Source organism: Piliocolobus tephrosceles, chromosome 14 (genome assembly GCF_002776525.5).
Source record: "Piliocolobus tephrosceles isolate RC106 chromosome 14, ASM277652v3, whole genome shotgun sequence".
Lineage (NCBI taxonomy): Eukaryota > Metazoa > Chordata > Mammalia > Primates > Cercopithecidae > Piliocolobus > Piliocolobus tephrosceles.
In genome coordinates this window covers 17537862-17563609 of record NC_045447.1, presented here as the reverse complement: position 1 = coordinate 17563609, position 25748 = coordinate 17537862, and the positions used below count along the sequence as shown (strand labels likewise).

The 25748-nt window shown below is 39.5% G+C and overlaps 1 protein-coding gene across 1 annotated transcript in view; it reads right to left on the bottom strand.

Moving 5' to 3' along the window:
* The window catches only part of STOM (stomatin), a 32527-nt gene that overhangs the window by 2474 nt on the left and 4305 nt on the right, over positions 1-25748 (bottom strand). The window contains exons 2-6 of the mRNA XM_023223678.1: positions 15029-15132; positions 13556-13628; positions 12201-12283; positions 8130-8333; positions 7038-7172 (exon numbers count right to left, since the gene is read on the bottom strand). Of these exons, the coding sequence (XP_023079446.1) occupies positions 7038-7172; positions 8130-8333; positions 12201-12283; positions 13556-13628; positions 15029-15132 (599 nt within the window). The remainder of the gene's footprint in view (positions 1-7037; positions 7173-8129; positions 8334-12200; positions 12284-13555; positions 13629-15028; positions 15133-25748) is intronic.

Below are 25748 nucleotides of genomic sequence, written 5' to 3'. Positions count from 1 at the left end.
ATACTCAGTTTTCATACGCTTCTTTTTCTAAAACTGACTTGCCTGAGTAGTGCCTGGATCAAGACATTGTCTTTTTTTATTTTTATTTTTTCTTTGAGACGGAGTCTCACTCTGTTGCCCAGGCTGGAGTGCAGTGGCAAAATCTTGGCTCACTGCAAGCTCCAATTGCCGGGTTCACATCATTCTCCTGCCTCAGCCTCCCAAGTAGCTGGGACTACAGGTGCCCGTCACCTCGCCCGGCTAATTTTTTGTATTTTTAGTAGAGACGAGGTTTCATCGTGTTGGTCAGGATGGTCTCGATCTCCTGACCTGGTGATCCGCCTGCCTCCGACTCCCAAAGTGCTAGGATTACAAGCGTGAGCCACCACGCCCAGCCAAGACATTCCCTTTTACTACAGCCTTTCTCCCATTTTCCAGGGTAACAAACAAAGGGATAATTCAAAATACTGAGCAGGATTGAGAAAGCAAGTAACTTTAATGACTGCATGCAAATCCTTTTGCAAGTCAGGAGGATTTCCAGTTCTCTGATGAGTACCTTACTAAACTGAAAACTGACAGGTCGTTATAAATATTTTTTGGTGAAAGACTGTGATATGATATTTTTAGCACATAAATTCAAAGGGAGTGCTAAGAACTGTATGATACTACTTTAAACAAAACTTCCATTTCCATCAACTTATTTATGTAAATAAGGTTTCAAAGTCCTTATAGCTATAAAAATGAAAAATAGGAATAAAACCGATGCTGAATCCTGTCTCATTCTAGCATTAAACAACAGCCATCTATACATGCACGATTTAATTCTCATTCGTCTTATGAAGACAAGCATTTCTAGTAAACGTCGACTTCTTGTACTGGGTGCAGTGGCTCACACTTGTAATCCCAAAACTTTGGGAGGCCCCTTAGGTGGGCAGATCACTTGAGGTCAGGAGTTCGAGACTAGCCTGGCCAACATGGCAAAACCCCGTCTCCACTAAAAGTACAAAAATTAGCCAGGCATTGTGGCAAGCACCTGTAAATCCAGCTACCTGGGAGGCTGAGACAGGAGAACTGCTTGAACCCGGGAGGTTGCAGTGAGCCAAGATCATGCTACTGCACTCCAGCTTGGGTGACAGAATGAGACTCTGTCTCAAAAAAAAAAAAAAAATTGACTTCTTATTTAGGAGAAATTCTGAAATGTTTGTAGAACCTTGTTTTTAGTTACAGGAAATTTTTAAAACTTAATTCTAATTCTAAATGTGTTGCAGTAGGTTAATAAAATAATTCATGACAAAATATACATTAGGAAAAGAATCTGGGGGAAGTGAAGGTGCAATAAAAAACTTAGGTTTAAGAAGAAGGAGAAAAAAAAAACAATAAAAAGCTCCTGACCGTTAAGAGTTTACTTACATATTTTTAATGGATAACTACATCATTATTATTTCTCATTGGGTACATTTAAAAGAATGATGTTAACAGTTGTATTTTAAAATGTCAATATTTACAACATGCCATGAATTATATTCTTGGCAAGTACATAAATTCAAGATGAAAATTTTTACATGCCAATTTAAAATGTTTGATGGGCTTTATGGTTTTTCTAAATTCTGTAAGGGGTTTCACAGGCAAAAAAGTTTGAAGATCACTGGAGCAGTGGAGAGAACAGGAGCTCTGGAGTCAAATGGACTTGAGTTCAAATCCCAAATCTAACATTTACCAGCCGAATGTCCTCAGAGAGGTTACTGAACATCCTGAACCTCAGTTTCCCATTCTTAAAGCAGACTAACATGTACTTCAGAGGACCACTTGTGAGGAAGACAGAGAAAGTATATAAAGTGTTAAATGAATAAAGGGGGTTATTACAGACGAATGGCAAGACCTGATTTTTGTGTCCAACTATGCTTTAAAGCACAAAAGATTCAAGGTAGTTACTTTAATTCATAATCCTAGGAGAAGGAAAGGTATAAGATACCATAATTATCAAGATTTAAAGTACAGTTTCTCCAGGTGATTATCCTCACTTGAATCTTGAAAAATTAGTGGTCCATAATACTCCATGAATATCAGAATTGGAGGCAATGGTCTTATGCCCAGTGAAATTTCATTCACTTACACAGCAAAATTTGGGGGCCTTAAGCCCTGTGTAGGAGAAGCTAGGGACAGAGTGGAATCCCTAGCCTTCTTCAGCTCCTGGTCAGGTAGGGAAGGCAGACATGGAAGTAGATCATTTCATTCTGGTGTCATAAATGCTGACAGATATATGTACAAGGCACAGTGCTAGCACACAGAAGAAAGAAACTTTTCCAGAGGGTGACGTGGTGAGGTTATAGAAGTTGAATATTAAATGATAAAATGTTTGCTGTTTAGAAAAAGATGAGGAAGAATATTTTAGGCAGAACACATGAAATGGTAATGAAGTATAAAAATGGTATATTCCAGAAAACTGTCAATGGCTGAATACTATGGCAGGAAGTGGGGAAAGGTGAGGGATGAATGGGGCCGGGTTCTGAAGGGCAGTGACGGGCCAGGGTGTTTGGTCTTCATTCTGTAGGCAATGGGAAACTGCAGAACGATTTTAAGCAGATAAGTAACCTCCATCAGGTCTAGTTTGAAAAAACTCTCTGATGGATGTCTGAGGTTAGAAGAGAAGGCAGTGAAAGCTGCCAGTGGAACCGCTTTAGAGTGGGTGGTGTGATTCACAGGTGGTAGGGACAGAGAAGGAAATGGTTTGGGGAGCTATTCTGCCTCCCCGAAGGAGGGCGAATCAATGGAATTTGGAAACTAGGTAGGAGGAGGAAAGGGGGACAGAGGCTGAGACCCAGGTTTCGAGGTTTTGGTTGCATAGGTTAGTGCCATTAATGGAGATAGGATACAGAATACGGTACTCACTGAGAGAAAGCATCTAGTTTATAGGGTAAAAACCTAATTTATCACAGCCACGCATCACATCCTGCAGGAACAAGGGTCAGCTCTGCTCAAAGAAAACCACAGAACTGTATTCCAAGGTAGGCACTAGAGAGATACATCAGCAATCCCCTGCTATGACAGCAGTAGGCTCTGATTTTTTCCATATCATCTCAGATGTCCAATTAGGCACTTTTTTCTTTGGACATGGACCAGCTGAAAAGACACCTCATTTCCCACCACCAATCAATACATAATTGCTTGGCTGAGAAGCCAGACCCAACGGGCTGAGCACGCATTTTGTTCATAGAAAAGCCACACTGAGTAAGCTGCCAAAGATGTAAACACCACCACCGGCTTTGTCTAAATACAGGCCAAGTACACTCTGTTGATAGGATCTTAGAGAGCAAAGCAAGCTATTTGTGGGTGTGCACAGCTTTTGTCGAAGGTGTAGTAATCTCATAGCAACCAACATTTTATATTTACAGAATATCATTTTAAAGTCTGGCACTTTCATGTATGTGAAATTGGTGCTACCTGTCCCTTCTGTAGACCAGGTGGTCTGGGCAGAGGAAAGGGCAGAGAAAGGTGATCTGTATTTCTGCACTCCACCCTCTCAGTTGATAGACTTCTACACCCAGAAACATGAGGCCAAAAGCATGTGCCAGGTGTTTTTCTGAGAGTTATGAAAAGGAAACAAAAGATGATGCAAACACAAAAGAGATTACATTTCAAGCCACTAAAAGCTGTTCTAAACACTTTAAAAACCAAACCTAACATACAGAGAAACACATGGGAGAATCTGTCCTCTTCTGTGACTGCTTTCTTTCACTCAAATTATATGTGTGAGCACTTACATTCATTCTCTTTGCTATGTAGTATGCCTACATGTGAATAAACCAGACTTCATCCATTCAGCCAGGAATGGACATTTGGGTATTCTATAGTTTGGCTCAATGTGCTGCTGTGAACATTCTAGTACATGCCTTAGTAAACACATGAGTGCATTTCTGTTAGATTCATAGTTAGGAGTTGGAGCTGCTGGCTCATAGCGTATACAAATGTTCAGTTTGAATAGACATTGCCAGACTGTTTTCCAAAGTGGTTGTATTAAATTACACTGCCACCGGCGGAATATGAGAGTTCAAGTTCCTCTCTCACCCACATTGGGTTCTTTTCTGTTCTTTTCAGGCCATTCTGATAGCTGTCTAGTGTGACATCTGCTTATAATGTGAATTTGCATTTCCCAGATGGCTAATGAACCTAAAGAATTTTTCTGTAAAGTCTCTTAATCTTTAGTTTCTTCCACTCTATCTCACATTTCCTGTGCAATTTATTTGTTGAAGAAACTGTGACCCCCCTATTTTCCATGAGAATTTCCAGACAATAAGCCTATGGTTGTTGCAGGGTTACTGTGTTTTACAGAAGGGCTAGGCTCACTGTGATTCTATGTGTGAACTCCAAGGCAGTTGCTGCCCGGGTTCATGAGCCTGCTTCTAGACTAACCCTACAGCCCCGTCCAAATGGGAGTATGGCAATTCACAATTCTAAGCGGTTTCTTCTCTCTTTTCTTACTGATATAAAGGGAAGATAGAAACTTTCTTTCCAAACTCTTAAGAATGCTATGGAAAAGGCTCATAGCCCATCCTGGGAAGTCAGTCCTAAAGGAGGCAGTGAGGAGCAGAGGGGAATTCTAACTTCCACTGCCACTAATCAACTGTGTGACCTTGCAGATGTCACTTAACTTTTCTGGGCTTCAATTTTTCCTTTGAATAGTGGAATGGCAAACAAGTTTCATTTTTTTTAACGTTTTTATTATTTAATTTTTAATTTAATTTAATTTTTTTGAGGAGTCTTGCTCTATCACCCAGGCTAAAGTGCAGTGGCACAATCTCAGCTCACTGCAACCTCCACCCCCAGGGTTCATGCAATTCTCCTGTCTCAGCCTCCCGAGTAGCTGGGATTACAGGTGTCTGCCACCACGCCAGGCTACTTTTTGTATTTTTAGTAAAGACGGGGTTTCACCACGTTGGCCAGGCTGGTCTCGAACTCCTCACCTCAGGTGATCTACCCACCTCAGCCTCCCAAAGTGCTGGGATTATAGATGCGAGCTCGGCCTCGAGTTTTGTTTTTTAGAGCTAACTCTAAGCAGTTGAGGGTTGTTACCTGGAGTGCTGTAGAAGGGTTCTGAGGCCAAGTCTAAGCTCAGTGGAAAACAGTGCTGTGGTTAATTACTAGCATGGGAATAGCAGGATGGAGCGGCAGCATCTGGGCTAGGTATTTGCCACCTATGGAAGATAATCTCTGAGGATCCTTTGGGCTGTGACATTCTATATAGTATATGTATGGTACATTCCACTATTCAATCTGGTTTGGAAATGAGGCTTTTGGCTAATAACATATTCTAGTTAAAAGCAATTCCTAATTTTCAAAACAATTAGATGATAGGGCACATTTAATAACATCATAAACATAATTTAATCTTCCAAATGTAATGGTTTTGAAAGAAGGCACTTGAGGGTTCTGCAGTACTATCAGGTTATCATCACAAAGCAACAATGATCATATTAGGTAAACCTAAACATTCTGGTTAATAGAAAATTCTGAAGTCGCAAATGAGCTACTATCCTATTTGATGCTGGCTAAGAAATTATAGTGACCAGTTTGTGGCTTAAAGGGCATCCTAAGAAAAGAACAGGGTTCTGTGGTCAGCCAGTTACCACCAGCTACTACTATTTTCTAACAATAACAAATTGGTTTGCTCCTTGTATCTTGGGAGATTTGTCAAGTCCACAGCAACTCCTCCTATGAAAACTGCTTCTCTTCTTCAACCCATTCACAGGCACAGGGCTGTGGAACCATATTATTATGCTATCTTTGCACTTTGAACAAAGTTGGACCAAAAAGAATCTCTCTTCTGTGAATGTGGAATTAGGGCTGGTCTGTGTTCTTTAGTGTTCACCTGGCAGACATTTAAACCTGGGAGCTAGACATTCTCCACCACAAGCTATCTACAGTGACATGTAGCACAGGAAAGGGAATGACTTTTTCCCTGAACTGCCTTCTGGTTCGTTTTGGTGAGACTTGCCCCTACTTCCTATCCTTGGGTTTGGTGAGATATCCCTGAACTTTTACACATTATCATCTTTAAAGATACTCTTTTCTAGGTTAGGTTAACAAATATTTCCTCAGTGCCTCCCAGAGGGGCCATGCCACCCATGCAGGGCTAAGATATTGGCAGATGATGATGAAAAGAAGGAAGAAAAAAGGCAGATGTCAAAGTAAGAGAATGTAAACAAGAGGAAAAGAGAGAATGAGGAGTAGGAAACAGTAAAAGGGAAAAAGATCCAGAGAAAAGAAAAAGAACAAAAAAGAAGCCAAAAATAAGTAAGAGATGGGTGGTATGGATGGAATGATGACCCACTTGCTCCAAAGCTGGAATTGTTAATTTGTCCTTAATAATGAATTGGGAGAATAAAGTATGGTACACACAGTCATAAAAGAATGAGGTAAGTCTATATGTACTGATATGCCCACAGATATTGATATTAAATGAAAAAAGCAGAGCACAGAACAACATGTGCAGTATAACCCTACTTTTGTAAAACAAACAAGCCAGTAATCCAAAACCCTGGTCAAATAAAATCCAAATACAGTCAACTGTTAAGAGTTGGGGGGCCGGGCGCAGTGGCTCAAGCCTGGAATCCCAGCACTTTGGGAGGCCGAAACGGCCGGTTCACGAGGTCAGGAGATAGAGACCATCCTGGCTAACACGGTGAAACCCTGTCTCTACTAAAAACTACAAAAAACTAGCTGGGCGAGGTGGCGGGCGCCTGTAGTCCCAGCTACTTGGGAGGCTGAGGCAGGAGAATGGCATGAACCCGGGAGGCGGAGCTTGCAGTGAGCTGAGATCTGGCCACTGCACTCCAGCCTGGGCCACAGAGCGACAGTCCGTCTCAAAAAAAAAAAAAAAAAAAAAAGGGTGGTGACCTCTGGGGGAATATGATTTGAAGTTACAGGGAGGGCTTTCACTTCTACTAACTTTACCACTTCAAGATTATTTCAATCTTTCACAGCAAGCATGTTTCACTTTGTTATAATTATTAATAAAAGAGAAAACTCAGTAAGACAAACAAGTTTTAAGAAAATGTTACCTTGGCGCGGGCCTCACGGGATGCTTCTGCTTCTGCAGCCATGGCTCTCTGGAGCTGCACAGGGAGTTTCACATCCTTGATTTCCACACGCTCCACCTTTATTCCCCAGGCATCAGTGGCATCATCCAGAGTAGACTGTTAGGAAGAGAGAAGACAAGCTAAATCTGCTCAGCCCAGATGCCGACAGAGGCTGTATTCACTGGGATTCGGAAGAGATAAGGTGCTGGGGAGAGTAGTGGAGAGACAGTTACTCCACGGTGGAAAGAATGGTGATGCAGGAGCTAGCTCACTAATCCTGATTCTGTTGCTTGCAAGCTAATGCAGGGGTTAGCAAGCTTCTTCTAAAAGGGCCATATAGTGATTGTTTATTTGTAGTCTCTGTCTCAACTATTTAACCCAGGTGTTGTAGTCAAAAGCAGCCATGGATAATATATAAATAAATGGCTGTGGCTATACTCCAGTCAAACTTTACTTACAAAAACTACAGCCTGTAGGCTACAGTTTGCCAACTCCTGAGCTAATGTGACTCTGTGTAAGCCATATTACTCCTTTGTGCTTTAACTTCCTTCCTTTAGAATGTCACGCGAATGAAACCACACATTTATTTCATAGGTTGTTGTGGATATCAAATACGATCATAGATTTTACCCACAACGAAGCATATACAAATAACAAGAATCCAGACTTACAGCACTCTATCTTTTCTGAACAAGCTATGCTTAACTGAATATCTGTAACTCAAGAAAGACTGGAAAGCACAACGGTTATCATTCATGGGACTCACACACAGAATAAAGCTTTAGGAATACCTACACTATCTTGTAGAATAGCTTCTGTTCTAAACAAAAAGGTTATTATTGATTCTGGAAAAAAATACACACTGAAGAAAATTTTTTAAAAATGTACACATGAGTGTTATTAACTCATGAACCGCTGATGTGAAAAACCAAATTTTAAAAATTTTACGATGAAGGAAAATAAAAGGCCACAGACCCCCCACAACTTGAATTAATAAAAGGTTCTCAAACAACCATTGACCCTTTGCTTCATTTTTCAATTTTTGGGAGGTAACAGCATTGACGCACTCCCCACCTGCATGTTGTGTGCGATTTCTTCTCTGTCAGAGAGGATCTGAGAAAGGTTCTTGGTGCCCAGAACATTCCTCAGAGTAGTTTGTGCCAAAAGACGGGTGGCTGAGTCAGCATTGGTGATATTTGCCACAGCCAGGGTTGCATTCTGAACACGGTAATAGACCACACCATCCACGCTAATTGTCACTGAATCCTTAGTGAGGATCTACAAGATGAAGGAAGCAATTTTACATCTGTCAATGGTTTTTTTTTTTTTTTTAACATAACTGTAAGGAATGTTATTCTACAGAATATCTTATAATACTAGCCGATTTTCTTTAGTAAGGCATCATAAAGTTAATTATATCTTTTAAAATTTAATAAAATAAATGTATTTATTCAAGTCCATTAATTCATTCAATCATACAAATAATATTGAGATATCACTCAACAGCAGGCACTGTACTAGGTACCAGGGATTAAGGTAGGAAAAAACTTGGTTCCTACTTTGAAGGAGGTTAGGGAATCAAAGGAAGCTTTTAGGGGCAGCTGTGCATGGCAGGGGTGATACTGAATTGAATCTTGAAGAAAGGAATACAATTTTTCTGAGGGTGTTGGGTGGAGTGGAAGAACATTCAAGAGAGAGGCACTAGAGAGTCAAGGTTTGATAAACTACAAGTTGCAAAATATTACTGGAACAAAAAGTGCAAGAGGAATGTTTTTAAAGGGCAAGGTCAGAACAAAAACATATTTTACAGCATGCTACATAAAAATGCTAAACACGACATAATTTTGTTTTAAGCTAAAAAGTTATCTGAGTGAGAGGCTCCAGGAAAACAGTTACATCAATCACTTAAACTTACTGGGACTCAGTTATCTTATTTGTAAAGTAGAGATTAATTATAATACCTACTTTGCATTGTTGCTAGAATTAGTGCGCTAAATACATTCAAGTGCTCAGAAAAGTTCCTGGCACATAAAAGCTGTCATATTATTTCATCTTGGATAACGGTGGTAACTTTACCGAATAAAACCTTGACTTGATTAACTGTAATAAGTTAATTTAGACAATAAATAAGCCAGCTGGGCATGATGGCATACACCTGTAGCTCCAGCTACTCAGGAGGCTGAGGCAGGAAGAGTGCTCCAGCCTGGGAATTCCAGCCTCTCTCACTGACAACATCAGGCTGGCACCTTTCTACTGATCATTTAAATGTCCTTCTCTCTGTGAAACTTTCTTGACTTACTTGGCAGAGTTAAGCACTCTTCCCTTGCACTTCCACTGCATCTTATTGTAGTGATATTATTTATTCACATTTCTACTTCTCTCTTTGGGTATGAATTTCTTAAGGGCAATTCTTGGTAACTCTAGCACTGACGGAGTGCTTGAAACATAGCGGGTAGTCAATAAATGAGAGATGAACTGAACTGAAATGTGGTCCTGAGAACAGTGACTGATGAGGAGCAAAGGAGTGAGAGTTAGGAGACCTGAACTGTAGTCCCAGCTCTGCCTTCAGGTCCCCGGATGGCCTCTAGCAAGGCTTTTAACCCATTTGACCTAAGGATTCCTCATTTGTGAGACGGCACTAATAATCCTGCCTAATTCTACTCAAGTTTCTGTGAAGATCAAATAAGAACATACTTGGGAATGAAGCCCTTTTGAAAGAGTAAACAGCTATGTAAATGGAAGGTAATAACAACAATGTTGTTACATGGCTGTTGAGCCCTGCCAGACATCAAAGCAGTGATCCTTTTTCAGTAATCTCAAAATACTTCTAACATGGAAGAGAAGTGGAGGATTTATAAATAAATGTACAGTGTATTACCATCTTGTATGAAAACTAATTATTTCCCATGACATGATGGGAAAATGTGTCATTCCCAAATTCTTGCCACTTTGACTTTGCCACAGCTTCTTTCTAAAGCTACAGCTTCTCTGCCTACCGTTTATCATAGGCAAGGGTTTATCTCCCTTTACAGAAACTTCACAGGGGATCAAAAAAAGGATTGCTTGCCAAGTTCTAATCTGCTTTGCATTCAGCAGCTTGCAGAAGAGGAAAGAGCCACTGGAAAGCAGAAGCTTAAACAGCAACTCTGCCAGATGTCTATAACGTTTATAGTGGAAAACGCCAGAATGCCCAGCTACCCTGAAAGAGGCTCCTTCTGAGACTCAATCTTCCCTAGACGATGGGAAAACATACAGGGAATATGGTGATACTCTAAGTCCTGCTCTTATGAGTAAAATGTGGGCAAAATCACTTCTGGCATCACTAACTTCGGGTGGATTATAAAGTCTGACCTCACCCACTTCTTGGATCAGTACCAACAAGGAAATTCCTAAGCTGGGTTTCTGGTATTTGTGACATGAGAAGGCAACATGGCCAGGCTCCATCACCATGCTGAGTATCTGGCCTTTGGCCAGGAAACACTGACAGCATTCTTCTGTCCTTCCCACTTCATGGTGTTTTTAGGTTTTCTGTATGCAATGGTTATTATGCCTCCTAAGGACATGGTTCCCAGGATGGCCATCACTTTTTCAGGGGCTATAAGGGAGCTCATGTACAATGCATTTAGCACAGAGCTGTGGAAAAAGCAGCACTATACAGGGAATCCGAAGAGCTCAATTTTAGTCTTGGCTCTGCCACTGTAATTTAGAGGAATTCCTTTGTTTCACTGCAACTATATACTTTCTAGGGATTCTGCCGTGAGTTTCATCTATGATAATATTTGTGAAGTAGTTTGAAAAGGCACAAAATAATCATTAGTATAAAATATTATGTTTTATCTAAAATGCCCAACAAGCAGTTTCTAATTCTTTGGTTTCTAACCAATTTATCTAGAATAAAACCTTAAGAAGAAAAAAAATTGTACTAAATAGGGTTTTCTATCAGAAACCCATAGAAGAGAAACGTGGTAATAAAAATGGTGATAGTAATAACAATGATGATATTATTATACTTTCATTAGCATTACACTATATTTTCTAATAATCATCCCTCGGTAGCTGTGGGAGATTGATTCTAGGACTCCCAGAGGATACCAAAATCCAAGATGTTCAAGTCCCTTATATACAGTGGCACAATATTCGCATACAATTTATGCACATCCTCCTTTATACATTAAATCCTTTCCAGAGTACTTATAACACTTAACACAATATAAATACTATGTAAATAGCTGCTATACTATACTGTTTTTTAAAATTTGTATTATTGTATCATTGTTTATTGCTTTTTTCCCCAAATATTTTTGATCCATGGAGCCAACCATATAATCTATGTACATTTTCCTGTATACTTTAAATCATCTGTAGATTACTTATATTATCTAACACAATACCTACACATTACTTCATTCATGTGGATTCAGTGCCATACTTGTTGTATGATAAATTCAAATTTTGCTTTTTGGATCTTTGTGGAGTTTTTTTCCTAATCTTTTCAGTCTGTGGTTGGCTGAATCCCTGTATGCAAAACCTATGCACGCAAAGGGTCAACTGTAATACTAACAGTAAGAACTTATACAGCACTTACTACTTATCAGTCATTGCTCTAAGCACTTCTCAGAACCACCCTATACAGTAGTTCTTACTATTACAATCTCTATTTTCTGGATGAGGAAACTGAAGCACAGAAAAGTTAAAGGACTTGCTTAAGGTCACTGAGCTAGAAATGCTGAAGGCGGTCAAGATCTAAAGCCTATTCTCTAGTCAGGCACGGTGGCTCACGCCTGTAATCCCAGCACTTTAGGAAGCCAGGGCAGATTACCTGAGGTCGGGAGTTTGAGACCAGCCTGGCCAAAATGGCAAAACCCCGTCTCTACCAAAAATAGAAAAAAAGTAGCTGGGTGTGGTGGTGCATGTCTGTAGTCTGTTACTTGGGAGGCTGAGGCATGAGAATCACTTGAACCCAGGCGGCAGAGGTTGCAGTGAGCCAAGATCACACTACTGCACTCCAGCCTGGGCAACAGAGCAAGACTCTATCTCAATTAAAAAAAAAATTTAAAATGAATAAAGCCTATGTTCTAACTATGCTGTCCCTCATTATAAAGCACTTTCACATATGATATCTCAGTTATTCAAAGAAAACCTTACCTCCTGAGGAGGAATATCAAATGAAATAGTTCTCATGTCCACTTTGATGAAGCTGTCAGTGCATGGCAGAATAAAAAACAAACCTGCAACAAAGATACACACATTATACAGACACAGCAACCTAATCAGTTCACTTCTCCATTCAGTTTTAAGAGGATCAACCTAATGAACAGAAAAGTCATCAGTTCATCTTCGTGAATGAGCCAGAAGCCAGGTACGATAACGTTGATTCCTCTTGCTTACTTCCCACATTTGACTGTCCCCACTAAAGTCTGTGGAGTTAATTTCCTTAATCCACTGTTGCTATCACTCTTCCCACCACCGCCCCACCGGGACCAATGCGATCATTTCCCAGGCCATCCTTCTATTTTTTGTAGTTTCTCTCTTATAATATATTTCCTAAGCTGCAAGCAGAGCAATCCCCTCTAAAATACAAACCCTGCCCCATGCATGGTCCTGCCTTTGTTCCCCTCTTCAGCCACTTCCCCTCTCTTCACACCCTGCCCTCTTGCTGGACCATCTACTTGCAGTTTCTTGAATCTGCAATACTCTCCTCTTTGTTGCTTTGTGTATGTTGCTATTTCCATTGCAAACACCTCCTGTTGGTTAACACCTTTCAGACCTCAAGACTCAGTCAAGATGTAACTTCCAGAAAGACTTGCCTCAGCCTACTACTAGTTTGGATCAGTAACACTTCTCGGGTTTTCTCTTTTCTCACAGCTCTCTGTGAGTACCTGATCATAATACTTATCACATAGGATTGTAGCTATCTGTTTCCTTGTTGGTCCCCACCACTAAATAGGGAGATCCTTGAGTTTTAGTCTCCCTTGAATTCCCAGAGCCTGGAACACAGTAGGAGCTTAATTGAAGTTTGCCAAATAAATGACTGAAAGTCTTTCTTTGGTAGAGATTCTCATGCTCAAATTTGTATAGCTGTACTATTCTTGGCCTAAGTGGTAATCTTACCAGCTCAAATGGGAAGGGGAGGGGAAGGGTAGGAAGGAAAGGGTAAGTAACAAAAGACTGGCTGGAGCCACTGCTATTGTTACACAACTTCTGCTACATGAACTATTTTCTAAGACAGAGTAGAAGAGGCCCTCATAAGGGAAATCACATCAATAAAAAAATTTTAGGCTGGGCACGGTGGCTCACGTCTGTAATCCTAGAGATTTGGGAGGCTGGGGTGGGCAGATTGCTTGAGGTCAGGAGTTCAAGGCTGCAGTGAGACATAAGCATGCCACTGCACTCCAGCCTGGGTGACAGAATGATACCCTGTCTTTAAAAAAACAACTAAATAAAAATAAAAATAAAGAACCTCAGGTTTCAGATCAACAATCTAGAATCCCAGTACTGACCAGGTCCTTTGGCTCCTCCTTGTAAAATGCGACCCAGTCTAAAGATGATGGCTCTTTCATATTCTTTTATAATCTAGAATAAAAACATGAATGATAATTTAACATGAAGAGTACAAATATTTACATGCATGGCTTCTTAAATATATATTTCTGCCCTAAACAGATCAGATGCCTCATCTTTTTTCTTTAGATCCAGATCATATCTATAAATCATATGTTCAATGTTTACCTTCCAAAGCATATTTATTATATTCTTACTGATTACAAAAGCAGTAGATATTCACTGTATAAATTTAGGAAGGACAGAACAGTATACAGAAACAAATCCATAACCTCACTCCTCAGCTATTAACATTGTTATTCAGTTACTCATGCAGGCCAGGCACGGTGGCTCACGCCTGTAATCTCAGCATTCTGGGAAACCCAGACGGGCAGATCACGGAGGTCAGGAGTTCAAGACCAGCCTGGCCAACATGGTGAAACCCCGTTTCTACTAAAAATACAAAAATTATCCAGGTATGGTGGTGGGCACCTGCAATCCCAGCTACTTGGGAGGCTGAGGCAGGAGAATCACTTGAACCTAGAAGCTGGTGGTTGCAGTGAGCTGAGATTGCACCACTGCACTCCAGCCTGGGCAACAGGGTGACTCCATCTCAAAAAAAATAAAATAAAATAATAATAATAATAATAATAATAATCCCAGCTACATGGGAGGCTGAGGCAGGAGAATCACTTGAACCCGGGAGGCGGAGGTTGCAGTGAGCTGAGATCGCGCCACTGTACTCCAGCCTGGGCGACCCAGCGAGACTCCGGCTCAAAAAAAAAAAAAAAAATTACTCATGCACTGTTAATTCAGAAAACAAAAAGCTGAAGTCTTCACAGTTTTTCCTCTGATTCCCTTGAGAATAAATTGATCTGAAAATGCTTGGAACATATTTTATCTTCTTAGAAATATGTAAATGATAGTCATAATATCAAAGTATTAACAACTTTGTAGAAAAAAATAACCAGCACCGAGGGTATTTATGACGTGCCAGGCATAAGTACATTTAGACACACTAATTCATTTAATCCTCGCAACAGTCCTGTGAAGTAGGTACTGTTACTTTCTCCCATTTTACAGGTGAGGAAACAGCAAGGGTCATACAATCAACAGTAAAGCCAGCAGTCAAACCCCATCATCCTAACTCTGAAGAACTTGTTCTCTCAGAACCATCTCACATCCCTGGCCCCAAGACACTTTTGATGGTGATCCTTACTTTAGCCCACGTGGAAGGGCAATAGCTGAAACAAGTTTTAAGGTTCCATCTTAATAGGTGAGTAGAAGAAATTTTCCAAAGGAAGGATGAAGAAATAAGAATTATAACAGAGAGACAGTCTGTCTCTTTCTCACACACACACATAGGCACACACGAATAGGCGTATGGAGGTAGGAGTTGACCCCTTCCCAGAAGTGAAGGAAATGTTCCTTACCTTTATGCACATCCAGATTGAGATTGGGAAAGTTATAACTGTGAATAAGAATGAGAATGCCACCAAAATCCATCCGCAAGGTCCAAGGCCCTTACTGGGGCTGTCTGTTGAAAACAAAAAATATACAACTCTTACAACTGTTACTAGCATAATCACCACCATCTTCATCCTTACCATTTGCTGAACACCTATGTGCTTGGCATTACACCAGCTGTTTTACATGAATTTCCCCATCTAATCCTCATATAGCCCTGAAATGTAGGTACTACTTTCCTTTATCTATGTAATGCCATAACACAAGTATATTTCCACATTACTCACTACTTTATTCAGCAAACATTTATTAAGCATCTACTATTTATTAGGCCCTCTGCTTTGTACTGAAGTGATAACAATGAATAAGACCCAATCCCAGCTTTCAGGGTTAAAGTTTAGTGGGAAAGTCAGACAAACACATAATTATAATGTTAGGTGGTAAGTACAGATATAGAGTATCTGTTCAGAATATTTCGAAGACACATAATGAGATAACTCATGCAGTTAGGATGGAGGTGAGAATGGAACGGGGTGGGGAGGTGATGGTGGCTCTCAGAGTTTCTTGCAGTATATAATGGTAAGAAAATATCAATGAAAAGAAAGTGGAGGCTGGGCGCGGTGGCTCAAGCCTGTAATCCCAGCACTTTGGGAGGCCGAGACGGGCGGATCACGAGGTCAGGAGATCGAGACCATCCTGGCTAACACGGTGAAACCTCGTCTCTACTAAAAATACAAAAACTAGCCGGGCGAGGTGGCGGGCTCCTGTAGTCCCAGCTACTCGGGAGGCTGAGTCAGGAGAATGGCGTAAATCCGGGAGGTGGAGCTTGCAGTGAGCTGAGATCCGGCCACAGCACTCCAGCCCGGGCGACGAGACTCTGCCTCAAAAAAACAAAAGAAAAGAGAGAGAAAGAATGAAAGAGAGAAAGCAAAGACAAGCAAAGCAAAGCAAAGAAAAGAAGAAAAGAAAAGGGAAAGAGGGAAAAGGCATTAGAGCATTTTAGCTAGGAGTACAATATGATTAAAGGTGAAAACCATATGGTATGAGTATAAAGTTGTTTAGAGCCTCTTTTTAAAAATTACACCTGTAAAATATTTCGTTAGGTTTATGCAGCATCATTTATTGCCCACTTCCTGATTGCACAGGCTGATTTCTCAGTGCTATAAACAGTGTTGTAGTGAACATCTTTGTACATAGTTTTCCTCTCACATTTCTAATTGCTTCCTGTTCCTGTAATATGAAACAGCTTTTCCGTCTGCTTACAAAGGTAATGTTGCAAAAAATTCACAGAGTATAACAAAGGAGGGAAAATTACTTTAAATTCAGAGGTATTTTGGTATATTCTTTGAAAACTTTCCTTGTGTACACACCATATTTTTAAATTATTTATTCATTTATTTTTGAGACAGTCTCGCTCTGTTGCCCAGGCTGGAGTGCAGTAGACAATCTCACCTCACTGGAACTTCCACTTCCCGGGTTCATGCAATTCTCCTGTCTCAGTCTCCTGAGTAGCTGGGATTACAGCCACCCGTCACCATGCCCAGCTACTTTTTGTATTTAGTAGAGAGGAGGTTTCACCACGTTGGCCACGCTGGTCTCGAACTCCTGACATCAAATGATCTGCCCACCACGGCCTTCCAAAGTGCTGGGATTACAGGCATAAGCCACTGCGCCCAGCCTTAAATGATATTTTTTTAAATAAATAAATAAATAAATTGTGTAACCTATTTTTCTCCCCTGTAGCTATTTCTCTTTCACCTTCTTTTTTGGCCTTCGTGGCTATGCATTTGTGTTTTTGAAGTCACACTTGCATAAAGTTTAAAAAGTCAAACCAGGCCGGGCGCGGTGGCTCAAGCCTGTAATCCCAGCACTTTGGGAGGCCGAGACGGGCGGATCACGAGGTCAGGAGATCGAAACCATCCTGGCTAACACAGTGAAACCCCGTCTCTACTAAAAACTACAAAAAAACTAGCCGGGCGACGTGGCGGCGCCTGTAGTCCCAGCTACCCGGGAGGCTGAGGCAGGAGAATGGCGTGAACCCGGGAGGCGGAGCTTGCAGTGAGCTGAGATCCGGCCACAGCACTCCAGCCTGGGTGACAGAGCGAGACTCCGTCTCAAAAAAAAAAAAAAAAAAAAAAAAGTCAAACCATTCTATAAGATTAGTACAAAAAAGGGCATTCCCATGCTCACCTCTTCCAATTTCCTCTTCCTCAAAAACATTTGCTACTTTGACCATTTTGGTATCTACCTCCATGTTTCTAAATAATATGCTTTGCGGCTGGGTGCAGTGGCTCACGCCTGTAATCCCAGTACTTCGGAGGGCTGAGAAGGGAGGATCCCTTGAGCCTAGGAGTTTGAGCCTAGCCTGGGCAACATAGGGAGATTCTTTCTCTACTTTAGAAAAAAAAAATAATAATAATATGCTTCTGCCAGGCATGGTGGCTCACACCTGTAATCCCAGCACTTTGGGAGGCCGAGATGGGAGGATTGCTTGAGCTCAGGAGTTTGAGACCATTATGGGCAACCCATCTCTACTTGAAACTTTAAAAAAAAATTAGCTTGGTGTGGTGCACACACCTGTAGTCCCAGCTACTGAGGAGACTGAAATAGGGGGATTGTTTGAGTCTGAGAGTTCATGGCTGCAGTGAGATGTGATGCACCCCAGCCTGGGCAACAAAACGAGGAAAGGGAGGGGAGGGAGGGAGGGAGGGAGGAAGGAAGGAAGGAAGGAAGGAAGGAAGGAAGGAAGGAAGGAAGGAGGAAGGAAGGAAATGCTTGTTTTGTTACTTCTTGCTTTTTCAGTTTTGAGGACTATTAACTTTCTACTACAGAAAAGGATTTAGTTCTCTTTCCTCCCTCTTACCCCCACCACATACTTATACCCATCTTTCCAATATAATTACATCATAACTTCATTTAGATCAATATGAGATTTTATATTATGAATTTATAAATGCAATTCAAAGCTAAGCCAAGTAGTGAGGTATCACTGGTTTTCTCTTCCTGTACCATTTTTGTTTTTTCTGGAGTTACTGTCTTATTTTTTCCCTTTGTTCAGTTTTCAATGTACTTATTGATCCAACCTTAAATCAATTGCCTAAATTTCCTCTCAAAGGGGTCAGGTATACTATCAATTGTATCTTCTGAAAGAATTCTCTCTCAGAGCCTTGTGTGGACTTCCCTCATCTAGTGTGCACGGCTATCATTCTGCAGTTGCTTTCACCATCATCCTGGGAACTCCCATCACCCCATACGCTGTGTTCCTATTTTCTGTATCCAGTGTCATCGTCATTTTTAGTTTGCTTTTCCTTTCTGTAGAGGACATAGGGACTGAGAAGGCCAAGGGATATAACAAGTTTTCTTATCAACCACTTGGAAGGCTTCTGCTGCATTTTCAGGAGCTATTTTAATGACAGAGGGGAGAAAAGGTATGCCAGGCACATGTTACTGCTCAGAAGAAAGGGCAAAATGGCAGTAAGATGGGGCTTGGAATAAATAGGAGGCGAAGAAATAAGCAGAGTGTTCAGGCTGGGAACATGGGAGAAGAGAAACCCATGTTGGCACCCACGTCAAGTGCTCTAAAACATAGGATGAAAAATCAGAAATATAGTGAGTACTTGGGTTGTATGTGACTTTGTAATTTTCTGATCCTGTGTCATAGTGTGAGATAAATGTTTTCATGTATACTTAAATAAAATGATCTAAAGTAATCCTGGAGGTTTCTAAGTTATAATTTAGGGGGTACACACATATTCATCGAGAAAATATTCAAAGCAGAGCCATAGGACTGTTTGTGAAGAAAACTATCTAGTACTACCATAACTGATCATAACAACAGTGGCTGTTTTGAGGGGTTTTCTATATCTCAGGAAGTTTTTAAAGTTACTTTAGACATGTATTTCATTTAACTATTACGACAGCCTGTGAGGGCATTTTTAACTCCCTTTTACAAATGAGTTAACTAAAGCAACATTTAACTTCCCGGAAGTCACACAACAGAGGACCTGGGACTCAAATATGGGTCATCTTACTCCAAAGCCCGTGTTCTAAATTTAACCCTGAATAAAAAAATCTTCATTAAGGATGTTTTCATGGTTGAAGCACTTTCTCAAGATGGTATCCAAACCGGGAAAGCATGGCTGGAGTTCTGAGAATGAAATCTGATATTTTTACAAAGGAAGTCCTCTTCATGCCAGCCATGCCTATTTATATCAAAAGACAGTTTCAAGGCTCTGTGACAGACATAGGTCTAGGTTTCCAGGGTGAAATGAATTCCAAACAAGGACAGACTGACCACAAATACTATTTATCTGATATCATTTGGTGCCTTTTCAAATACTGTTCAGGTTTTCCATAACATACTAGAGTAAAAACTCCCTGAGGGCAGGGATGTTGCTTATTCACTTTTATATTCTCAATGTCTAGCACACTATCCTGCATAGAGTAGATATAAAATAAAATACTTCTCAGCAAGTTTTCTAGCTAGATATGTTTTTTTTCTTTCCTTTGAATCTTGATAGCATTTTTTGAAAATTATCTTATGGCACTTATATCTTGTCTAATCTTTTATTTTGTATTTATTTTCAATTGACCTTCCAAAGTGGATTTTAATCTTTTATTATTTTTTAATCTAATATTTTAATTTCTTGTGCATTTATATCCCTTATTACACTGAGATTCCCTGAGAACGAGGAGTAATTGTGTTTGAATTTCAGTTCTGATACTTCTTAGTTGCATGATCTTTACCTCTTTGAACCTTAGTTTCCTTACTGGTGAAAAGTAAAGATTAGCAGGCTGGCCTTGTAGAATACAGATAATAATTAGTAAATTTAGATGATAGTTTTCTGTAATCCTTCTATTTTACTTAAGTGTTTGTATCTTCATGAAGAAAAATGGGAAAACAGCACTTACCCTTTTTGATCAAAAGCCTCTTAAACAATTTAATTTGCCCTTTGCTTCATATCTGCCCCCAGTCTGGCTAGGCTGGGACATTCAAAGACGCTCAAGAAGTTCATTTATGAGGAGATCTACATGAGGACAAGCCAAAAAGTTCAGCCCAGTTTTTTTGTGTCAGTTCCCATTGTCACATTGTGTTTTTGAAAACCCCGGATGTGCATATGGGATTGCAAATCACCAGGAACAAGGAATTATGTACACATTTTGAAAACTGGATTTGGTCTTTCACATATCAAACGCTTGGCTAGAAATAATCAGTGTATACACTGGGAAAATGGCACTTTCATATTTTTCTAATGCCTTTAAAATGAAAGTATCCTATCTTCAACTCTTAAAATTCTTTCCCACCTGGTTACACCTTAAAAAGGTACACAGTACCTAAGTTGGGAATGCATCACTAGAGTTCTGAGAATGAAATCTGATGTTTTTACAGAGGAAGCCCTCTTAATTCCAGCTGTGCCTATTTATGGCACGTTGTGCTATAAATGTGTAGCTCAGAGGTGAGGCTTAAACTCTAGCAGGCTTATAAATGAACCCTTAGTCATCTACCACTTCTGGGAATAAAAGAAATTCTCACTCACTAAAATCTCATGAAATTCATTTACTTGAAGTTTCCCATGTATTACTTTAGGACTGAATCCTTCCTACCAGTTTCATGGGGAAAGGGACAAATAGTGATATTTTGGTTAATACACTTGTTGATATTCTGCTGGGTGAGAACATTCCTAAAAATTAGGGATCCTATGATACTTGGTTGTAAATACTACTTTACCATAGGTTAGAGCAATGGTCCCCAACCTTTTTGGCACCAGGGACCAGTTTCGTGCAAGACAATTTTTCCATGGGAAAGGGTGGGGGAGCATGGTTTTGTGATGAAACTGTTCCACCACAGATCATCAGGCATTAGGTTCTCATAAGGAGCACACAACCTAGATCCCTCACATGTGCAGTTTACAACAGGGTTTGTGCTCTTATGAGAATCTAATGCTGCTGATCTGATCCATCTGTGGCCTGGGAGTTGGGGACCCCTGGTTTAGAGTATTTTTTTTCTTTTATTACCAAAATGGCAGTAGAATAAACTTTTAACTAATCAAAGGGTCTGAATATGGACATAAGCCTATACATTTGAATTTTTGTATTGAACATTCAAGTTGGGCTTACCTCCAGGAAACTCACATACATTTTCTAAAATTGCTTTTTTACTTTAAAAGCAAAAGTTACTACAAAAATTAGAAATAATAGCTCAACAACCAGAAAAATTATCTATACTTTATCTCTGGATGTTTTTTTCCTTGATATACATCTTTTAAACCTTTTCTAGCCTACATTTTTTCAATAATGAAAGAATGGTACACACAGTGATTTAAAATATTCTCCCTCCCATCCATGTCACGAACACTCTTTCATTATCAGTACATATTCTTTATCATTATTAAAGATTAACTAATTCCATTGTTTCACATGATGAAATTTGTTGTGTCCAAATTTCTCACTTAGAAACTGCTGCATTGAATATACTTTTAGCAATGTTTCTGTACCTGCTTATTTCCTATGTAAATTAATTTTTCCGAAGAGATGAAATTATACAACTCTTAAAATTCTCTCATTCTGAAGGTATCTTTTATTACTACTCCTGATAACTACCATTTGTGAATTCCTATGACATGTTAGCCACAATGTAGCTCCTCCTTGCACACATGAGTATTTATAATGTTTACAAAAATCTGTGAAGAGGGTGTAAAATATGCCTCCTGAAGTTCCAAAGTAATAAGGCTAAAGACCTTGTAGGAAGAAACAAAAGAAAACCAACCAAACCATGAAACAAATGAAAAATGACAAGTTGTGTAGTAATTTCTGTTGGGTAAGCTTCTGGAAAGGCAGTTAAACATTCTTTCCAAGATGACAACACAGGCTGATTAGTCCAGAGGGCTGTAGTTGTTCCCGTTCCCCATCAGCTGATTTACTTTCAGATCTATTAACCTTAGCGCTACTGGAAATCATGTGGATAAATCCATTCATTACTGAGACTATATTATCATCAAGTTCAAAAGATAACTGGATTTCCTCCGCTGAGAATCTGACTGAGAGTCATAAGCATTATTGTACACAAAAAGGAAAGGATGGGCTAAGGAATTACTGAAATACCTAAACTGCAACAGTTAATGGACACTTTTTTCCTTCTGCCTTCACAGAGTGCAAATAAAACACTTTATGTGGTAAATTGATGAGACCAGTCCCACTGGGTGGGGCAAGACAGAAGGGCTGGAAGTTTAGTCTCAAAAACACATGCTATTCATTTGTAGCAGCACTTTTTAGGGGTAACAGTAGGTCAAATTGAAAAGTCTTGGCAATTTTTTAACTTTCTTCTTAAAAACATATGTATTCAGGATTAACTGTTACTTTTGGCCACTATGATACTTCATCAGAGATTCTTTGTCAGGATTGGCAGACTTTTCCTGTAAAGAACCAGGAACTAAATATTTTGGGCTTTGCAGTCTGTTGCAACTACTCAACTCTACTTTTGCAATGCAAAAGCAGCCATAGATATTACCTACATAAACAGCACAGCTGTTCCAATGAAACTTACTTTATGGACACAAATCTAAATTTCACATAATTTTCATGTGTAATGAAAAAGTATTCTTTTGTTTTTTAAAAATCATTTAAAAATATAAGAGCTATTTCATAACTTGTGGGATATACAGAAACAGAGTCAGCTGGATTTGGACAATGGGCTGTTACACGCTGTTCCTGTTTTATGTCAGCCAACTATTTATTTGAGGAGGAAGACTTGCATAAATTAAATAATGCATTTGATCTTTCTTCCAGCTATTCAAATAAGGGTACATTTCCCAGCTTCTCAGTTTCTCTCTTTTGCTTATTTTGAAACAAGGCCTTTATAAGGCCTGATAAACAAAAACTCCTGGTGAAAATCAGCAAAAGGGCAGGTAGAATAAGTGAATATAAATTCCTCTTCAATTAATCAAATGTTTACTATAAGTAAGTTTTTCAAATGACTGGAATTTTAGGAGAAAAAGACAAAGAAGGGAAGGGCATAACAGAAGTGAAGGAAAATAAGAGAAATAGAAGGAGTAAAAATGGAAGACACAAAAATGAAGACAGCATCCTACAATGAGAGATAGATTTAAAAAGCTATAAGTAAGAAAGAGGCAGAGTTTACCACATGGTAGGGTCTTGATAAATATATGTTAAAAAAATGGTAATGTTTAATTAGAGATCACAACTTGCAATTCCTTTAAGGGAGACGATTTCAAAGCAAACAAGCACACATTATAGCCTGCCTTTCAAATTAGTATTTTAATTAGGCACAGCTTAGCTGTTCAAATGCCCTTATCCTTAAATCTCTACAGAAGAAATTATTCTCTGGGCTAGAGTAGCTACAGGCCAGATGGTATCAAGTTAAAAACCATGAGTGAAGACTGTAACTTTTCCTCCCTGTTAAAATCCATCTATAGGTATAAACACTAGACCAAAATAACTGATACTGATGAAGCACTATGTGGTTTGAATTATAAAGCTTAAAATGTGTTTACTATGAAATACTAAGGAAAACAAAAGAACTAATACTTCTAAGAAAGATTTGCAGTAACAGTTACTCTTTGCTCAGCTCAAAAAGAATAAGGAAAGTAAATAAGCATAAATGTCTTCTTTCCTAAATATTTTAAGGATTTTCTGTAGTTTTCCTGCATTCAAATGTTTCAGGCCATACAAGAGGAAAAAAATATGTGAGAGCAACAGCAATAATTTTAAATTTGGACCTCTCAGTCTAAAATAATGCTGCAATAGCACTTTAGCCTTTTAAAACAATATTTATCACAGTTGTAATTATTATATTCAGTTGTCTGTCTTCATGAGATTTTGGTTTTATGAAAACAGTATAGCATAATGGGTTCCCAGATGGCTCAGCCACTTACTAGCTGTGTGATCTTGAGAAAGTACCTTATTACTCAACTGTGCCTCAGTCTACCCATCTAAACACAGGGCTAATAAGAGTACCTCCTCAGTCGGGCCGGGCGCGGTGGCTCAAGCCTGTAATCCCAGCACTTTGGGAGGCTGAGACGGGCGGATCACGAGGTCAGGAGATCGAGACCATCCTGGCTAACACTGTGAAACCCCGTCTCTACTAAAAAATACAAAAAAAACTAGCCGGGCGAGGTGGCGGGCGCCTGTAGTCCCAGCTACTCTGGAGGCTGAGGCAGGAGAATGGCGTAAACCCGGGAGGCGGAGCTTGCAGTGAGCTGAGATCCGGCCACTGCACTCCAGTCCCGGCGACAGAGCAAGACTCCGTCTCAAAAAAAAAAAAAAAAAAAAGAGTACCTCCTCAGAAGGTTAGTGTGATGAGTAAATAAGCTAATATGGAAGATACTTAGTGTATAACAGGTACTCAAAAAACATTTGTTAAATAGTTGCTGGATGAGTTGAGTGTGTTGTTTCTTTGGGGGAAGAGAGAGAGAAAAAGAAAAGACTGCCTCTTACATAAGACAAACTGAAACAGCAGACAGGATCCTGGGATACAGTACAGAACCATCTCCTGACCCAAGCAGTTGTCAGTTGCTTTCCTCAAGTGTTTTCTTTAAAAAAAAAAAAAAAAAGACCTTTTCCAACTGTGAGGTTAGAGAATTCAGGAAAGTAGAAGAATGGGCTGAACATGGCCCACGTCTGGAAGCACCAAAACATTTATGTTCAGGTAAATTGAAGAGAAAAACAATTTCATAATGGGTATTAAGTTAATTAAATTTCATCTAGACCTGAAATACATGAAAATAGAACAAAAACCTCCCACTTTTTAAGTTTTTTTTTTTTTTTCCAGCTCTTTTACTTGGACATCTTAAAATTATCCACAATTAAGTTCTTCTCATATAAGTATTTGGAGGGTAACATCATTTTCATTTAAAAATGGGAAATGGAAGCAGAAGAAAACTAGATGATAAGGTTCTCAGTTCTTCACTGCGATTAACAGCTAAGCAGTGGCTAAAAGCTTGCATTTTTGGTGTTAGATTCCAAATCTACCACTAAATTTTCTTATCAGTAAAATGGGGGAAAAGAACAGTACTTCTTTCACTCAGTTGTTGTGAAGATAAAATGAGAAAATATGTAAAGGACTTGACACTTAGGAAGTATTCAACAAGCAGTAGCCATTATTATTACCACAACTTTAAGATCACTATTGATAAGTTTAGAAGAAGAAACTCTTTATGAAGTGAATTACCTTTTGGGATCTGGGCACTATGGAGAAAATGTCAACTAACAATCTGCTTGGGGACTGAATCTCTGGAGGAGAAACAGACCACACTTGGGGCAGTAAGTCAGCGTTCTAAATTTTCTTGGACCATCCTTCGTACAAATCTCTTAAGTGATGGTAGAGTGATCTCAACCCAAAGCTTTTAATTCTAAATTCCACTCCCATTTCACTATACTCTACTACCTCACCATAGTGCTCACTTTAACTGGACCACAAGTTCAGTATAGTTTTCATTGTCTGAGACTTTAGGACTTTATCGGTTGTATCTTCAAGGATAATCTTTGAAATGTGAGGCCAAATGCTTGGAGTTCAAGTTTCTTTCCTAGTCCCAGCAAATAGAGAAAGATTAAAAAAGAATGTAGAAACAAGTGTGTGTCAATAGAAAATTATCTATTGACACACACTTGTTGCTACATTCTTTTTTAATTTTCTATTGACACACACTTCTTTCTACTAACCATGACCTC